The following is a 13,395-nucleotide window of genomic DNA, read 5'->3' as shown; positions in this document are numbered from 1 at the left end:
AGAATACACAGAAGAACTATACAAGAAGGACCTCAATGTCCTTGACAACCACGACAGTGTGATCGCTGACCTCGAGCCAGACACCCTGGAGTGCAAAGTCAAATGGGCCTTAGAAAGCATTACTAACAGCGAAGCTAGCGCAGATGACGGTATCCCAGCTGAGCTATTCAAAGTTCTAAAAGATGATGCTGTTAAAGTGCTGCAATCCATATGCCAGCAAATTTGGAAAACGCAACAGTGGCTACAGGATTGTAAAAGGTCAGTTTACATTCCAATCCCAAAGAAGGGCAATGCCAAGGAATGTTCAAGCTATCGCACAATTGCACTCATTTCACACGCTAGCAAGGTCATGCTAAAGATCCTACAAGCTAGGCTTCAGTAGTATGTTGATAGAGAACTGCCAGAAGTACAAGCCAGGTTTCGAAGAGGTAGAGAAATAAGAGATCAAATTGCCAACATTCGCTGGATTATGGAGAAAGCAAGGGAGTACCACAAAAACATCTACTTCTGCTTAATTGACTATCAAGAAGGCCTTTGATTGTGTGGACCACAACAAACTGGGGAAAGTCCTTAAAGAGATGGGAGTACCAGACCACCTCACATGTCTCCTGAGAAATCTGTATAAGGGTCAAGAAGCGACAGAACCGGACATGGAACAACTGATTGGTTGAGAAACCTGTATAAGGGTCAAGAAGTGACAGTTAGAACTGGATATGGAACAACTGATTGGTTTAGCATAGGGAAAGAAGTACGGCAAGGATGTATATTGTCACCATGCTTATTTAATTAATATGCAGAGTACATCATGTGAAATGCCACCCTGGATGAATCATAAGCCAGAATTAAGATTGCCGGGGAAAACACCAACAACCTCAGATATACAGATGATACCACTCCAATGACAGAAAGTGAAGAGGACCTCAAGAGCCTCTTGCTCAGGGTAAAAGAGGAGAGCGCAAAAATTGGCTTGAAACTCTACATCAAAAAAACTAAGATCATGGCATCCGGCCCCATCACTCCTTGGCAAAAATTGGCTTGAAACTCTACATCAAAAAAACTAAGATCATGGCATCCGGCCCCATCACTCCTTGGCAAATAGAAAGGGAAGTCATGGAAGTAGTGACAGACTTCACATTCCTGGGATCCAAGATCACTGCAGATGGTGACTGCAGCCATGAAATTAAAAGATGCCTGCTCCTTGGGAGGAAAGCGATGGCAAACCTAGACAGCATAATAAAAAGTAGAGACATTACAAGGCCATCAAAAGTCCACATAGTCAGAGCAATGGTATTCCCAGTATTCATGTATGGCTGTGAGAGATGGACCATAAGGAAGGCCGAGCGCCAAAGAATAGATGCTTTCGAATTATGGTGCTGGAGACGACTCGAGAGTCCCTTGGACTGCAAGGAGATCAAATTAGTCCTGACTGTTCCCTAGAAGGCCAGATACTGAAGCTGAAGCTCAAATACTTTGGCCACCAAATGAGAAGGGAGCACTCACTGGAGAAGACCCTGATGCTAGGAAAGACGGAAGGTAAGAGAAGAAGGGGACGGCAAAGGATGAGATGGTCAGACAGTGTTACCAAGGCAACAAACATGAAATTGAGCAGAGGATGGCGGAAGACAGGAGGGCCTGGCATGATGTGGTCCATGGGGTCGTGAAAAGTCAGACTAGACTGTGCGACTGAACAACAACAAAATATTGCCTAAACAATATATTGATATACAGATTACAATATAGTCAATGTGTACATTGAATTATCACTAAAGGAGATGTTGGAGCTGAAGGAAGCAGATGTACGGCGTGCAAGTGAGATAATGGTGAAAGGCTGAAGTTCTTGGGAAAATACAAATGTTGTGATAATGAATGGACTAAAATCCCTGGAAGATCATGCAAGGAAAGAATAAACAGCAGGATGGGCAAATAAAGTAAAGAGATAGCAGAAAGAATATGCCAGTTAACATGACAGAAGATTATAGCCAGGTGGCTAAAAACAGAAATGTTCCTCAATGTGGCCTCAGGAGACTCAACGCAGCAGAGGATGCCCTTCAGACGTGGGTTGTAACCCCCCCAAGAGGTCAGGCAAGCGCTACCCCACGCCAGGCAAGCACAGCTGTTGTCTAACTACCCGTGGTGGAGGAACAGGAAAAAGCTGTCAGACTTAGGAGCTCCTGCACAGCCCTCGTCCAACACAGGTTTCCTGCCGCTGAAAGCATCAATGCCTTGCCTATTATCTGACGTTATAGCCAATGTGTGCTGAACTTGGACATTGACACGATCCATCTGTCTTGATCTTCTGAACTGAGGCAACTTGGATGTCAAGCTGGTTCCTTGCAACCAAGTCCTGTCAGACAGGCTGCAGTCCTTGTAGCCTCTCACAGGAGTCAGACACACATCTCCTGGTGGGCGACAGAACAACAGATTCACCAGGCCTTGACAATTCCTGGCACCAGGTTAACTGGCACCTGAACTTTGCTCCTGGCACCTAGTGTCCCCCAGGCCCCCAGCCCACAAATTCTGTTGGAATTCAAGAGGAGGGGGAAGTCAGCCCTTAAAAGGAATGTCCTGCAAAACTTGTAGCGCAAAGACAATCTGTCGCTAGGATACAAGCTCTGCTGCAAAACCCTAACCTTTAAGACCAGCAAAATTTCATTCCGGGTATCAGAGTCAGGCTACCCACCTGAATCTATCTTGCAGTGAGGAAGTTAGAGGACTAAACATCGACAGTCTTGGTACGGGAGTGTCCATTGTTTCAGGTAAGCACCCTTTTTACCCCTTAACCCCCTTAAACAACAGACAGACATTTCAGTCCAGAAAAATAAGACGGTCAAGGGAGGACAGGACATAGGTATTGTGCACGGGGGTGGGGGTGGATCAAGCATGCCTTTTCTCGCTCCCCCCATACTACTAGAACTCAGGGGTACCCCACAAATTCTCTGGGGCTCTTTCAATCAGAAGCAAACAGGTGCGCAACTCCACCCCATCCCTGACACTATGGGACGATCGCACCAAGAGAGACTGGCGGACACTGTCTCCTGACCCCTGCGGGGCTGCTTGGCACTCCCCTCTGCTCAGCCGTATGCCACACACCCAGGCCACTTACCAGCGGGCAGGAGAGCAGGGGCATCAGACGACTTGTCCTGCAGCTGCTTCTCCTCCTCCAGCGCGCTCGACTCCTCCTGCTGGTTCTCCGTGCAGCTTCCTGCCTCCAGTGGACGGGCTCCCGGTTTCGGAGTCCCTGTCAACACTTCCTCCCCTTTCCCTGGCAGTGGCAGGTTTCTTTCAGGAGTCAGCTGGCTCTCCAGAACGGCCACGGGCTCTCCGCCAGCGGCTGGGCTCTCCGGCACACGGCCCCGCCGGGCTCTCCCCTCATCCAGCGGGAGGCCCCTGTTCTCCTCTGCCCCTGCTGCCTCTGCACGGCTGTCCTCTGCCCCTGCCGCCTCTGCAGGGATCCCGGCAGGCAGCTTCCGGGCGGGGAGAGCACGGACCCCCTCCGGGCACCTCTCACTGTCTGTGTCAAGCTGGGGCCGGGCCTCACGGCCCTTCAGCACCTGCGGGCCGGCCTTGAACTCGTTCCGCCCTCCTCGGGCAGCCTCCGCTTCCTCCAAGGAGTCTTTCCTCGAGCCTCCCATGTCCTGAGTCCCCTGGGGCGGATGTTGAGAAGTCTCTGTGGCTGGAGCAGGAGCAGATACCACATGCTTTGCTGCCGTGTCTTCCTGGCAAAGGGACGGCTCTTGAGAAAGCATCAAGTGGAAGGAACACCCTTCATCACTCGATGATTTTGTTTCTCTCTGCTCCACACTGGGCATCTCCTCCACCAGAGACCCTTTTCCCAAGAAGCTCCCCGGAGAGGCCTGGTTCCCAAGAGCTGCACGAGCCCCGTCTCCGATCCCAACGGGGGCAGGGCAGGTTCTTCCTTCGGTCGGCGTCTGCAAGGCTCGGCCGCCCTGGTTAAGGCCCGGCTGCGTGCCATGGCTGAGCTCGGCCGGAACATCGCCAGTCGCCGTGCCCTTCTCCTCCGCCCGCAGAGCTCTGCCCTCTGCCTGAGTGACCTGGCTGTGTTCACTAGCAGAAAGCACCAATGCGCAAGCACCTGTGGATGCAGTCACTTTCTCCAGCGTTTCAGAGCTATCCCCTCTCTCTGCTTGTGTCTCCGGCCCTTCCTCCAAGCTTGGCGTTGGGAGGAAGGTGTCCTAAAAGAAGAAGACAGTTGAGGGTACAACATCCCTACGGCAGGCACTTGGCAAGCCACCCTCAAGTCACACAGGCTCTCTCGCAAGAGAACCAGGGGTGCCGCACCCTGGCTCCCTCTCCCAAGAGGCAAAACCCAACCAAGCAGGGGATGCGGGGGGGGGGGAGGCACAGAGCGGAGCCCTCAGCCGGCCCGCACCAGGAGGACGGCCACTACAGGAAGGCTTCCTGTAACTACGGAAAAGGACACGACCACGCTCCACAGCGACCTTCCATCCAGCATGTAAACACTATCTTCCAGCCGCTGAGAACCAAAGGACAGGAAATTTACCCGTAGGGAACCCACAGCCAGCCGAACACTTCCCATTCCCAGCTTTCCGTGACATCCAGAAAAGGGGGCTGTCACACCACAGAACTGCCCGTTGGGATGCCTCCTCACTTCACGTGCTGATACGCCGACTCTGCTGCTTCCTGCACGCCTCCCAACACAAGCAACCAGTACAGACCCGTCGCACTGCTGGGGAGCATCATCTACTCACATGAGAAAACTCTGGCTGTGACGGAATGGGAATGAACCCCGCAGCCACAGAAGGAATGCTGCCGGAGACGGGCGTGGAGGCCTGAGGAAGCCCTGCAGCCTTCCCATCTGACAACTCCTCCTGCTCCCTTCCCGCCGCTGCAAGAGAAGATGGGGGAAGGCTGAAAAGTCGCCCTCTTTGTTCTTGCGGCCGGAGCAGAGAGTTCCACAGCTGGGCGGGGGGGGGTCCCCGCCCCCCCCCCCCCCCCCAGGACTCAAAGGGGACCCAAACTGTGGAGCCACGGGTTACAGAGGCCCCTGGAAGGGAAGGATGACATACCACCTGTGGACTCTTCCGTCGGGCTTCTTGGGACAATGAGAGGTATGGATTGCGAGCAATCAGGAGAAGGTTCAGTACCAGCAGAAGCACCGCTGTGGGGGGGGGGAGAAGAAAAGCACAGTTGTTCCAGAGCCTTCCGGCCCCCACAAGCCCCCGAGAGAAGTGCGAGTCCCAGCTCACACGGCACAAGTCCATCCTCCCCGGAGCGGAAGACGAGGGGTCCAGTTCACCGGACACAGCCACACCTGGGCCCATCAAAGTCAAAGAGCTTGTGGGCAGCTCACGCAGTACACCTCACTAAGGACAGCAATGAAAACATCACACAGTTTTGCCTCATAACCTTAAGTCGGCTGTAGAAAACGGCTTCGTGGACTTACAAACAAAAAGGAAAGACAGAGGACAAAGGAGAACCCAATGCACAGGAGGAGGAAAGAAGAAGCTGCAAAGAAAGCCAGTAGCCTGAGAAAGTGAATGTTTTAAAAGGCAAACGCAATTAAAGAGCAGACCAGGACACAGGCTGCCAGCTGTAAAACTGACTCAGTTACTGCACAGAGGCCAGCAGGGACAGCCAGTCAACTGAAAACTAAATACTCTCAAGTACGCAGGTAGCAAAAGCCACCAAAATGAACTTGTAGCTTACGTGAAAAGAGGACCCTGCCCGGAGAGGTGGAGGACATGCAGAGAGTCAACGGGGGTGAGTGTCAGAGAACCAGCATCTTCTTCCACCTTGGGCACGCTACTGCCGCCAGTCGAAGCTATTCAGAAGACAAGGAAACAAGAAAATCAAGAGAATCATTATGCATATTCACACTGCAAGGCTGCTATGTTGGTCTCTGGTAGAAAAACACAGAGAGGAGTCCAGCGGCACCTTAAGGAGACTGAAACTTTCTATGAGGCACAGACACTTCTTCATCAGAAGTAGCACTTATTTCTCCTTAACCAACATACTTCAAGCACCTGATGAAGGGGTCTCAGACTCACAAAAGCGAAGGCAGGAATCCGTCCCATCAGCCTCTAAGGTGCCACAAGACTCCTTGTGACACGAACGTATGAAGCTGCCTCAGACCAAGCTGGACCACTGGCCTTTCTAGGTCAGCCCTGCGTCGACCCTGATGGGCACCTGCTGCCCAGCTTCCACCGTCCGAGGTGCTTCGGGACGGCCCATCAGACTTCCTGCCCGCGAGGAGTGCGTGCCTTCCCACCGAGCCGCAGCCACCCTCCAAGACGTACTTTCAGGAGGGGTGTTGAAAGACCTGAGTCAGATTGAGGTGACGAGAGAGGAGGTCCTAAAACTGATAGACAACTTAAAAACTGGAAAATCACCAGGCCCAGATGGCATACATCCGAGAGTTCTGAAAGAACTCAAATGTGAACTTGTAGATCTCCTGACAAAGATATGTAATCTTTCCTTAAAATCTGCCTCCATTCCTGAGGACTGGAAGGTAGCTAATGTCACTCCCATCTTTAAAAAGGGTTCCAGAGGAGATCCGGGAAATTACAGGCCAGTCAGTCTGACGTCGATACCGGGTAAATTGGTGGAAACCATTATTAAGGAAAGAATTAGTAGGCACATAGATGAACAAAACCTATTGAGGCAGACTCAGCACGGTTTCTGTAAGGGAAGATCTTGTCTCACTAACCTGTTAGTGTTCTTTGAGGGGGTGAACAAACATGTGGACAAGGGGGATCCAATAGATATTATTTACCTTGACTTCCAGAAAGCTTTTGATAAAGTTCCTCATCAAAGGCTCCTAAGTAAGCTCAAAAATCATGGGATAGAAGGACAAGTCCTTTTATGGATCAAAAACTGGCTAGTTCATAGAAAACAGAGAGTGAGTGTAGGTGGGCAATTTTCTCAGTGGAGGGTGGTAAGCAGTGGGGTACCGCAGGGATCAGTACTTGGTCCACTGCTTTTTAACTTGTTCATTAATGATTTGGAGATGGGAGTAAGCAGTGAAGTGGCTAAATTTGCGGATGATACAAAGTTGTTCAGGGTGGTGAAAACCAGTGAGGATTGTGAGGCACTCCAAGGGGATCTGTCAAGGATGGGCGAGTGGGCGTCAACATGGCAAATGGGGTTCAATGTGGCCAAGTGCAAGGTGATGCACATTGGAGCCAAAAATCCTAAATATAAATACACATTGATGGGGTCTGAACTGGCAGAGACTGAGCAAGAGAGAGATCTTGGAGTTGTAGTGGATAACTCACTGAAAATGTCGAGACAGTGTGTGACTGCAATAAAGAAGGCCAATGCTATGCTGGGGATTATTAGGAAGGGTATTGAAAACAGATCAGCCAATATAATAATGCCCCTATATAAATCAATGGTGAGACCTCATTTGGAATACTGTGTGCAGTTCTGGGCACCACACCTTAAAAAGGATATTATAGCTTTGGAAAAAGTGCAGAAAAGGGCAACTCGAATGATAAAAGGGTTGGAACACTTTCCCTATGAGGAAAGGTTAAAGCGCTTAGGGCTCTTTAGCTTGGAGAAAAGACGACTGAGGGGTGACATGATCGAGGTTTATAAGATTATGCATGGGAAAGAGCTGGTAAAGAAAGAGGTACTTTTCTCCCTTTCTCACAATACAAGAACTCGTGGGCACTCCATGAAACTGCAGAGCGGTCGGGTTAGAACGGAGGACGTCCTTCTTCACCCAAAGAGTGATTAACACTTGGAATTCACTGCCACAGGAAGTGGTGGGTGCTACAAGCATGGACGGCTTCAAAAGGGAATTAGATAAGCATATGGAGCAGAGGTCCATCAGTGGCTATTAGCCACAAGGTATAGCTAGGGGCTCTGGGGCAAGTGATGCTCTGTCTTCTTGGTGCTTGGGGGGGGGGGTCAACAGGGGGAGGGGTTCTAATGTCCTGGCCCCACTGCTGGACCTCCTGATGGCACTGGTATTTCTGGCCACTGTGTGACACAGAGTGTTGGACTGGATGGGCCTTTGGCCTGATCCAACATTGGCGTCTCTTATTCTACTGACGTGTGGCCATGAGCCACCCAAGACAAGCTGCTTCTCACCCCACGGAAGACGTGCCAAGACTCCACCCTCCATCCCTCAGCACATATGAGAATGAATGTGCACATAATGTTTTAAAGACACGGAACTGCTGAAGACCACCTACACTTCTTAGCGTGAACATACAGAACTTCCAATTTAAACATGTGCCCAAGCAGGCTGCCGCTCGGTGGCAGAGCACCTGCCCAGTACCCCAGGTTCAAACCCTGGCCTCCCCCCCCCCCCCCCCTGAAGCATCTCAAGCCGCCAGTAAGGGGAAATAGCCTCCTCTGTTGCTTGAGACCCTGGACCACCACTACCAGTCACAGCAGACAACACCCAGCACAGAGATGTAGGGCAGAACATTTTCCACTGCCTTATGTTTCTACAGAAAAATCTTCAATTTCTAAAGATTATTGCATAAAGTTAACATTCAGGATGCCACTGCAGACACAGTACTAGGCAAACAGGGCAGTTTTCAAGCCGCGGTGGAGTAGATGGCTGGACAAGGACCGGGGGAGGCTCCGTTCCAAGCGTCCCGGCTCCACCGCGGGAGCCTCCACAGACCGCCTCAGCCTCGCCCACCTCACAGGGTCCTTGTGAGGATCAAATGGAGGAGAGGAGAAGGACGTCAGCCACTGGGGGGGGGGGGGGTCCCCCACTGGGGAGAACAGTTTTGGGTAGAAACTAAATGAAGCGCCTTCATGGCTTGCATTTTGATACTGTGGTTTTTAATTATAAGCTGCCTCAAGCAGGACTTTGCGAAGGTGACATAGAAATAATTTAAAAAACATAACTAAAATTAATATTGTGTGGAAAAAACGTGTACATTTTATTGATTTTTAAATGGATGGGGAGAAAACTAAAATCACACACACACACACACACGCGTATATATATAATAATCCAACCAAAAATTTCCGAACTCACATGACTGGTTTTGATTCGATGTTCACAACCAAAGCCAAAATCCCTATTTGTACGTCTCACCTCGCCAAGTGGGCAGGACACTGTAATCGCCAGTCCCCGACAGAACGAACCGGCCACACACACGAGTGAGGCTACGGACGGGGCAGAGTGGGACTGAAGGGCATCTCTCCATGACCTCCCTGGCAGAGAGCTAAACTATGTCGCGAGGGAGAGGCGGACCCGTGGCTCTTAGAATGAGCAAAAGATGCCTTAGCACAGAGTACATCTGCAATACTTCAGGCAGAAAACTAAGGCATTTATACGTTTAACGTTCATAAAATATGTCAATCGATATTTTATGTGGTGAGTTACAAAGTTTGCATTTTATGTTGTTAAAGTAACACAACAGGTTTAGGTTTCATAGAAAAGTATTATATAAATTTTGATTTTCCTAAAATTTCTATTTTTATCCAAAAACTTGAAAACCCCTGCGACTTCAAAATGTCTGAAAATTTTACGTATCTACATATTTCCGCTTAAAAATTACAAGTATTATTCCAAACTATTTCCTCATCGGTCTGGATGTAATTACATATAACATGCAACTCAATCAATTTGGGGAGGGGGCGAGAGGGCTGCTTATGAAATATTCCAAGTATTTGTTCCTATTAGGACATAAAACTAATTTCAAATACTTTGTAAATGTGTTTCCTAAATCGGATTATGCTCTAGTTAAGGCAACAGATAATTTCCCCGAGTTTCCCCCGATTCTAATCTTTCTGGAAAAGCCACAACACTGACAGAGCTAAGCAGACGTAACAGTCTGGCTCACAAGAAGGCAGCTTCACGTATTCCCAACATTTAGCGTCTTCCTGAATGGTAGCAGGAAGTGTTTAGAATCCTGACTGGGATTTTTCCAGCTCTCCTTGGGCTAGCACAAGACAGCTATAGCTTGAATGGTTAGATGCTGAGAGAAGCACCATCAGGGTGTTGCAGACGGCTGAGACTGCAAGGAATGAACTGCGCTCTGGGAAGGCCAAGCCCATGCTCGAATCTCACAAGTCCTGTATGAACTTTCTCTGCAAAACCAACAGGAGTCCTGTGACATCTTAAAGACAAACAAGAGTTCAACTTCACACAGGGGCTTCCGTGGACTAGGAGTGGCTTCAAAAGCTACCACAAGCCTCCTGGTTATGTTTGCTGCAACCGGCCAACACAGCAGCTGCCCCTCTAGGATCTGCAAACCAGAACAGTCCAAAAGTGCTGGTGGGACTGTCACCGCAGCAGGATCGCCATTAAGAGTCTTGTGTGGCTGTCTTTAAAACCTATTCCGGAAATTAGAAAGATTCATAAGCCTCACTAGAACTCCTGCCATCCACGTCTGACACCCCACTACCACAACCCCTTGTGTACAGATTTGCAAACAGTTTCAAGAGTGTTACACACACACACACACTCACACTCTCTCTCTCCCCCCCGAGTGCCTGGAGAAGCTGGGCTGCAGTCAGCCCTGCTGCTCCCATGGCCCACACAGAGCAGAGGAGAGAGGGCACACTGCCGAAGAAGCACACGGTCCATCTTCACCTGTCAGCCTAGTCTGATCAAACATATCCTCCTGAGTAGACAAGATCTCAACACCGGGTGAACCCCAACGCAAGGGCTCCTTTGCTTGTGGCCTTCTTTCATGTTGACTGCACGCAGATATTGGGCAACCGATGGTCTCTTTACAGAGTTGCAGAATTCTGGGGGTGCTACCGGACATGACCTGTGAGCTGGGAACATCGGCATAATCAATATTCACCCTGGTGCAGCATAACTACAAGCCAACAACAGCCCTCATGGCACTTGGCCAGCAGGTAAAGGAGAGATGTACTAGCAAAGAAACTTGTATGCCCGCCTTCCACGGGACAAAGCAAAGGAGCTGCGTCCCTCTCTCTGCCCAAAAGGCCAGGGGGTGCACACACGGCCAGGCTCTCTCACAAGAATCAGTCAGGCAGCCCCGGGGGGGGGGGGGGGGGGGACATTTACCTTTCAATGCAATCACTCCCAAACCCTGTTATTTCACCAGGCGCTGCTGTATTAAGATCTGCAAATGAGACAGAAAAAGCGGCCACCATTGTGCACAACCGGGGCCACCACTGGGCCAAATGCCAGAGGATGCACAAACACTGGCACAAATCTCTCGCACTGTTTCCCGAGAATGACAAAAACCCGACTTCACTGGGGCCTAGCCTGGCCCCTGCACTCAGACCCAAGCTTCTCATATACACGCTCCCCAGAGAAGAACGGGGGCAGCCCCCCCCCTTTTGCAAAGGAGAGGCAGCTGCGCAATGATTCTGCACTAAGTCACACAGCCTTCAGAAGGAACAGCACACTAAAGCTGTGGCTGCAGCAGATGGGCTCTTCCCACTGGCATTTCTCAGCCCCTCTTTCGCTCTTTCTCTGCAGAGCATTTTCCCACCACAACACCACGGCGGAACCTCAGCCTCGACAGCAGTGAAACTGGGCAAAAATTTAAACGTATTTTCTGATTACCATTTCAAGTTTAACACTGGTGTAGCTAGCAGCACATGCCACTTCAACAGTCAACAACGGCTCGTGACACTCCCTTGTCTGCAGCCCAAACAGCATTACTTAACCATGGCTTTTCCCAAAAGGGTAAGAACAGTATTCCCACCCACCCCCACCCCCCCCCCCCAAAAAAAAAAAAACCGCCGCACGCGGGGGGGGGGGGGGGGGGGAGGCAGCCATATGACCCTTCTCCTGCCGCAATCAAAGTCCCCACTAAAGGAACAGCCTGGAGACCCTGCTCAGCGGTTCCAGGCGGCCCCTCTCCCCACCCAGGAGAGACGTTTCAAGCTGCATTCCATGACCATCGCCTCCCACTGCAAGCCCCCGTCCACAGCCAGGGCCTCCGCACTAGCGTCCACCCAGCTCTTCTTCAGAGAGTGGGGGTGGGGGCCAGGACCCTCGCCAGACAGGGCTTGCTACCTGCTGCCCACCTGCCAATGAAAGGGTCTTCCACAGCTGCAAGGGCAACCGCAGCCCCTGGAGGATCAGGAAGCTGGGCAAGTCCCAGGCCTTCCCTTCGCCAGCCTGTGCCTCCCCTCCCTCCCTCCCTCCTCTTCAGACCGGACTGACGGTCACTGGGAGCTGCTTCTGCAAAGCGGGGAGGGAGCTTTGCTCTAGCCCAAGAGTCCGGGCAGCTGGGCTGCAGCAGCATGAGGGGATTCAGAAGCCCGCCCACCCACCCACCCATTGCTCCCCCAGGCTTGCTGTCCTCCTGGTGGCAGCTCCAGGCTTCCAACCCAAGCACAGGTCACGCTAACCTTGACAGACAAGTGGCCGGACTCTGAACATGTTTAGCAGGGTTGCCATACCATTCTTTTGCAAGGCAAGGAGAGAGGTCTGGTTTCGCCTCCTCCGGCAGCCATTTCGGCACCAAAAGGGCCTGCAAGCTCAGAAAGCGTAGGGACTGCTGCCCTGAGCATACAGCTACCCAGGCATACACAGCACTCACGTACCACCTTTGGAGCCTTCCTCTCCTCCCAGAGTCGTGTCTCCGGAGCGCCCCCGCTCCTTGTCCGCAGGGCTTGCCGTCTCAGAGCTCTCTAACTCCTGGCTCTGGGAAAGTTCCAGCGCACCCAAGCCCACCTGCGATGTCCCAGAATCTAAACACCAATAAAGAGAGAAATCCACATGTCAACAGATCTGAGAAACAGCCAGAGCCAGCCTCAGGACATGGACCTGCCCACCACTTTCCCAGGACGGACTAGGTGAAAAGAGCACCCCTGCTTGTAGAAGCATGGCTTATTTGTTTCCCCCCACACGACGAAGAAGAAGAAGAAGAAGAAGAAGAAGAAGGAGGAGGAGGAGGAGGAGGAGGAGGAGGAGGGGGGGGAGGGGGGGAGGAGGAGGAGACTGGATTTATACCCCGCCCTTCACTTGGAGTCTCAGAGTGGCTCACAAACTCCTTTCCCTTCCCCTCCCCACAACAGACACCCTGTGAGGTGGGTGGGGCTGAGAGAGCTCTTGACAGAAACTGCTGTTTCAAGGACAGCTGTGCCAGAACTTGTGACTGACCCAAGGTCACACCAGCAGGTGCAAGCGGAGGAGTGGGGGAATCAAGCCCGGTTCTCCCAGATTAGAGTCCGCTCACCTAACCACTACACCAAACTTCCTTTGTTTATGCCCCACTCTTCTCTCCTCCGGGGTCCCAGAGTGGCTCACACCATCCCTGTGAGGCAGGCTGGGCTGAGGGGGTGTGCCTAGTCCAAGGTCACCCAGAGAGCTTCCACGCCAGAGTGCGGGGGGGGGGGGGGGTTTCAGACCCTGGGTCTCCCAGATCGTAGCCCCACACTCTACCCATTACAGCAGAAACTGAGCTTCTAAAGAAGCAAATGTAGTTCAAAATTTGGGTTTGGAACTGACAC

The 13,395-nt window shown here is 51.5% G+C and overlaps 1 protein-coding gene across 1 annotated transcript in view; it reads right to left on the bottom strand.

Moving 5' to 3' along the window:
- Nucleotides 1–13,395, bottom strand: part of TP53BP1 (tumor protein p53 binding protein 1) — a 55,640-nt gene that overhangs the window by 32,364 nt on the left and 9,881 nt on the right. The window contains exons 2-8 of the mRNA XM_015410396.1: nt 12,487–12,633; nt 10,991–11,048; nt 10,547–10,734; nt 5,689–5,803; nt 5,049–5,140; nt 4,731–4,867; nt 3,104–4,193 (exon numbers count right to left, since the gene is read on the bottom strand). Coding sequence (XP_015265882.1) covers nt 3,104–4,193; nt 4,731–4,867; nt 5,049–5,140; nt 5,689–5,803; nt 10,547–10,734; nt 10,991–11,048; nt 12,487–12,633 — 1,827 coding nt within the window. The remainder of the gene's footprint in view (nt 1–3,103; nt 4,194–4,730; nt 4,868–5,048; nt 5,141–5,688; nt 5,804–10,546; nt 10,735–10,990; nt 11,049–12,486; nt 12,634–13,395) is intronic.

This window comes from Gekko japonicus, unplaced genomic scaffold (assembly GCF_001447785.1).
Source record: "Gekko japonicus isolate JY-2015 unplaced genomic scaffold, Gekko_japonicus_V1.1 scaffold1830, whole genome shotgun sequence".
Taxonomy (NCBI): Eukaryota; Metazoa; Chordata; class Lepidosauria; order Squamata; family Gekkonidae; genus Gekko; species Gekko japonicus.
This window is presented reverse-complemented; position numbering and strand designations above follow the sequence as displayed.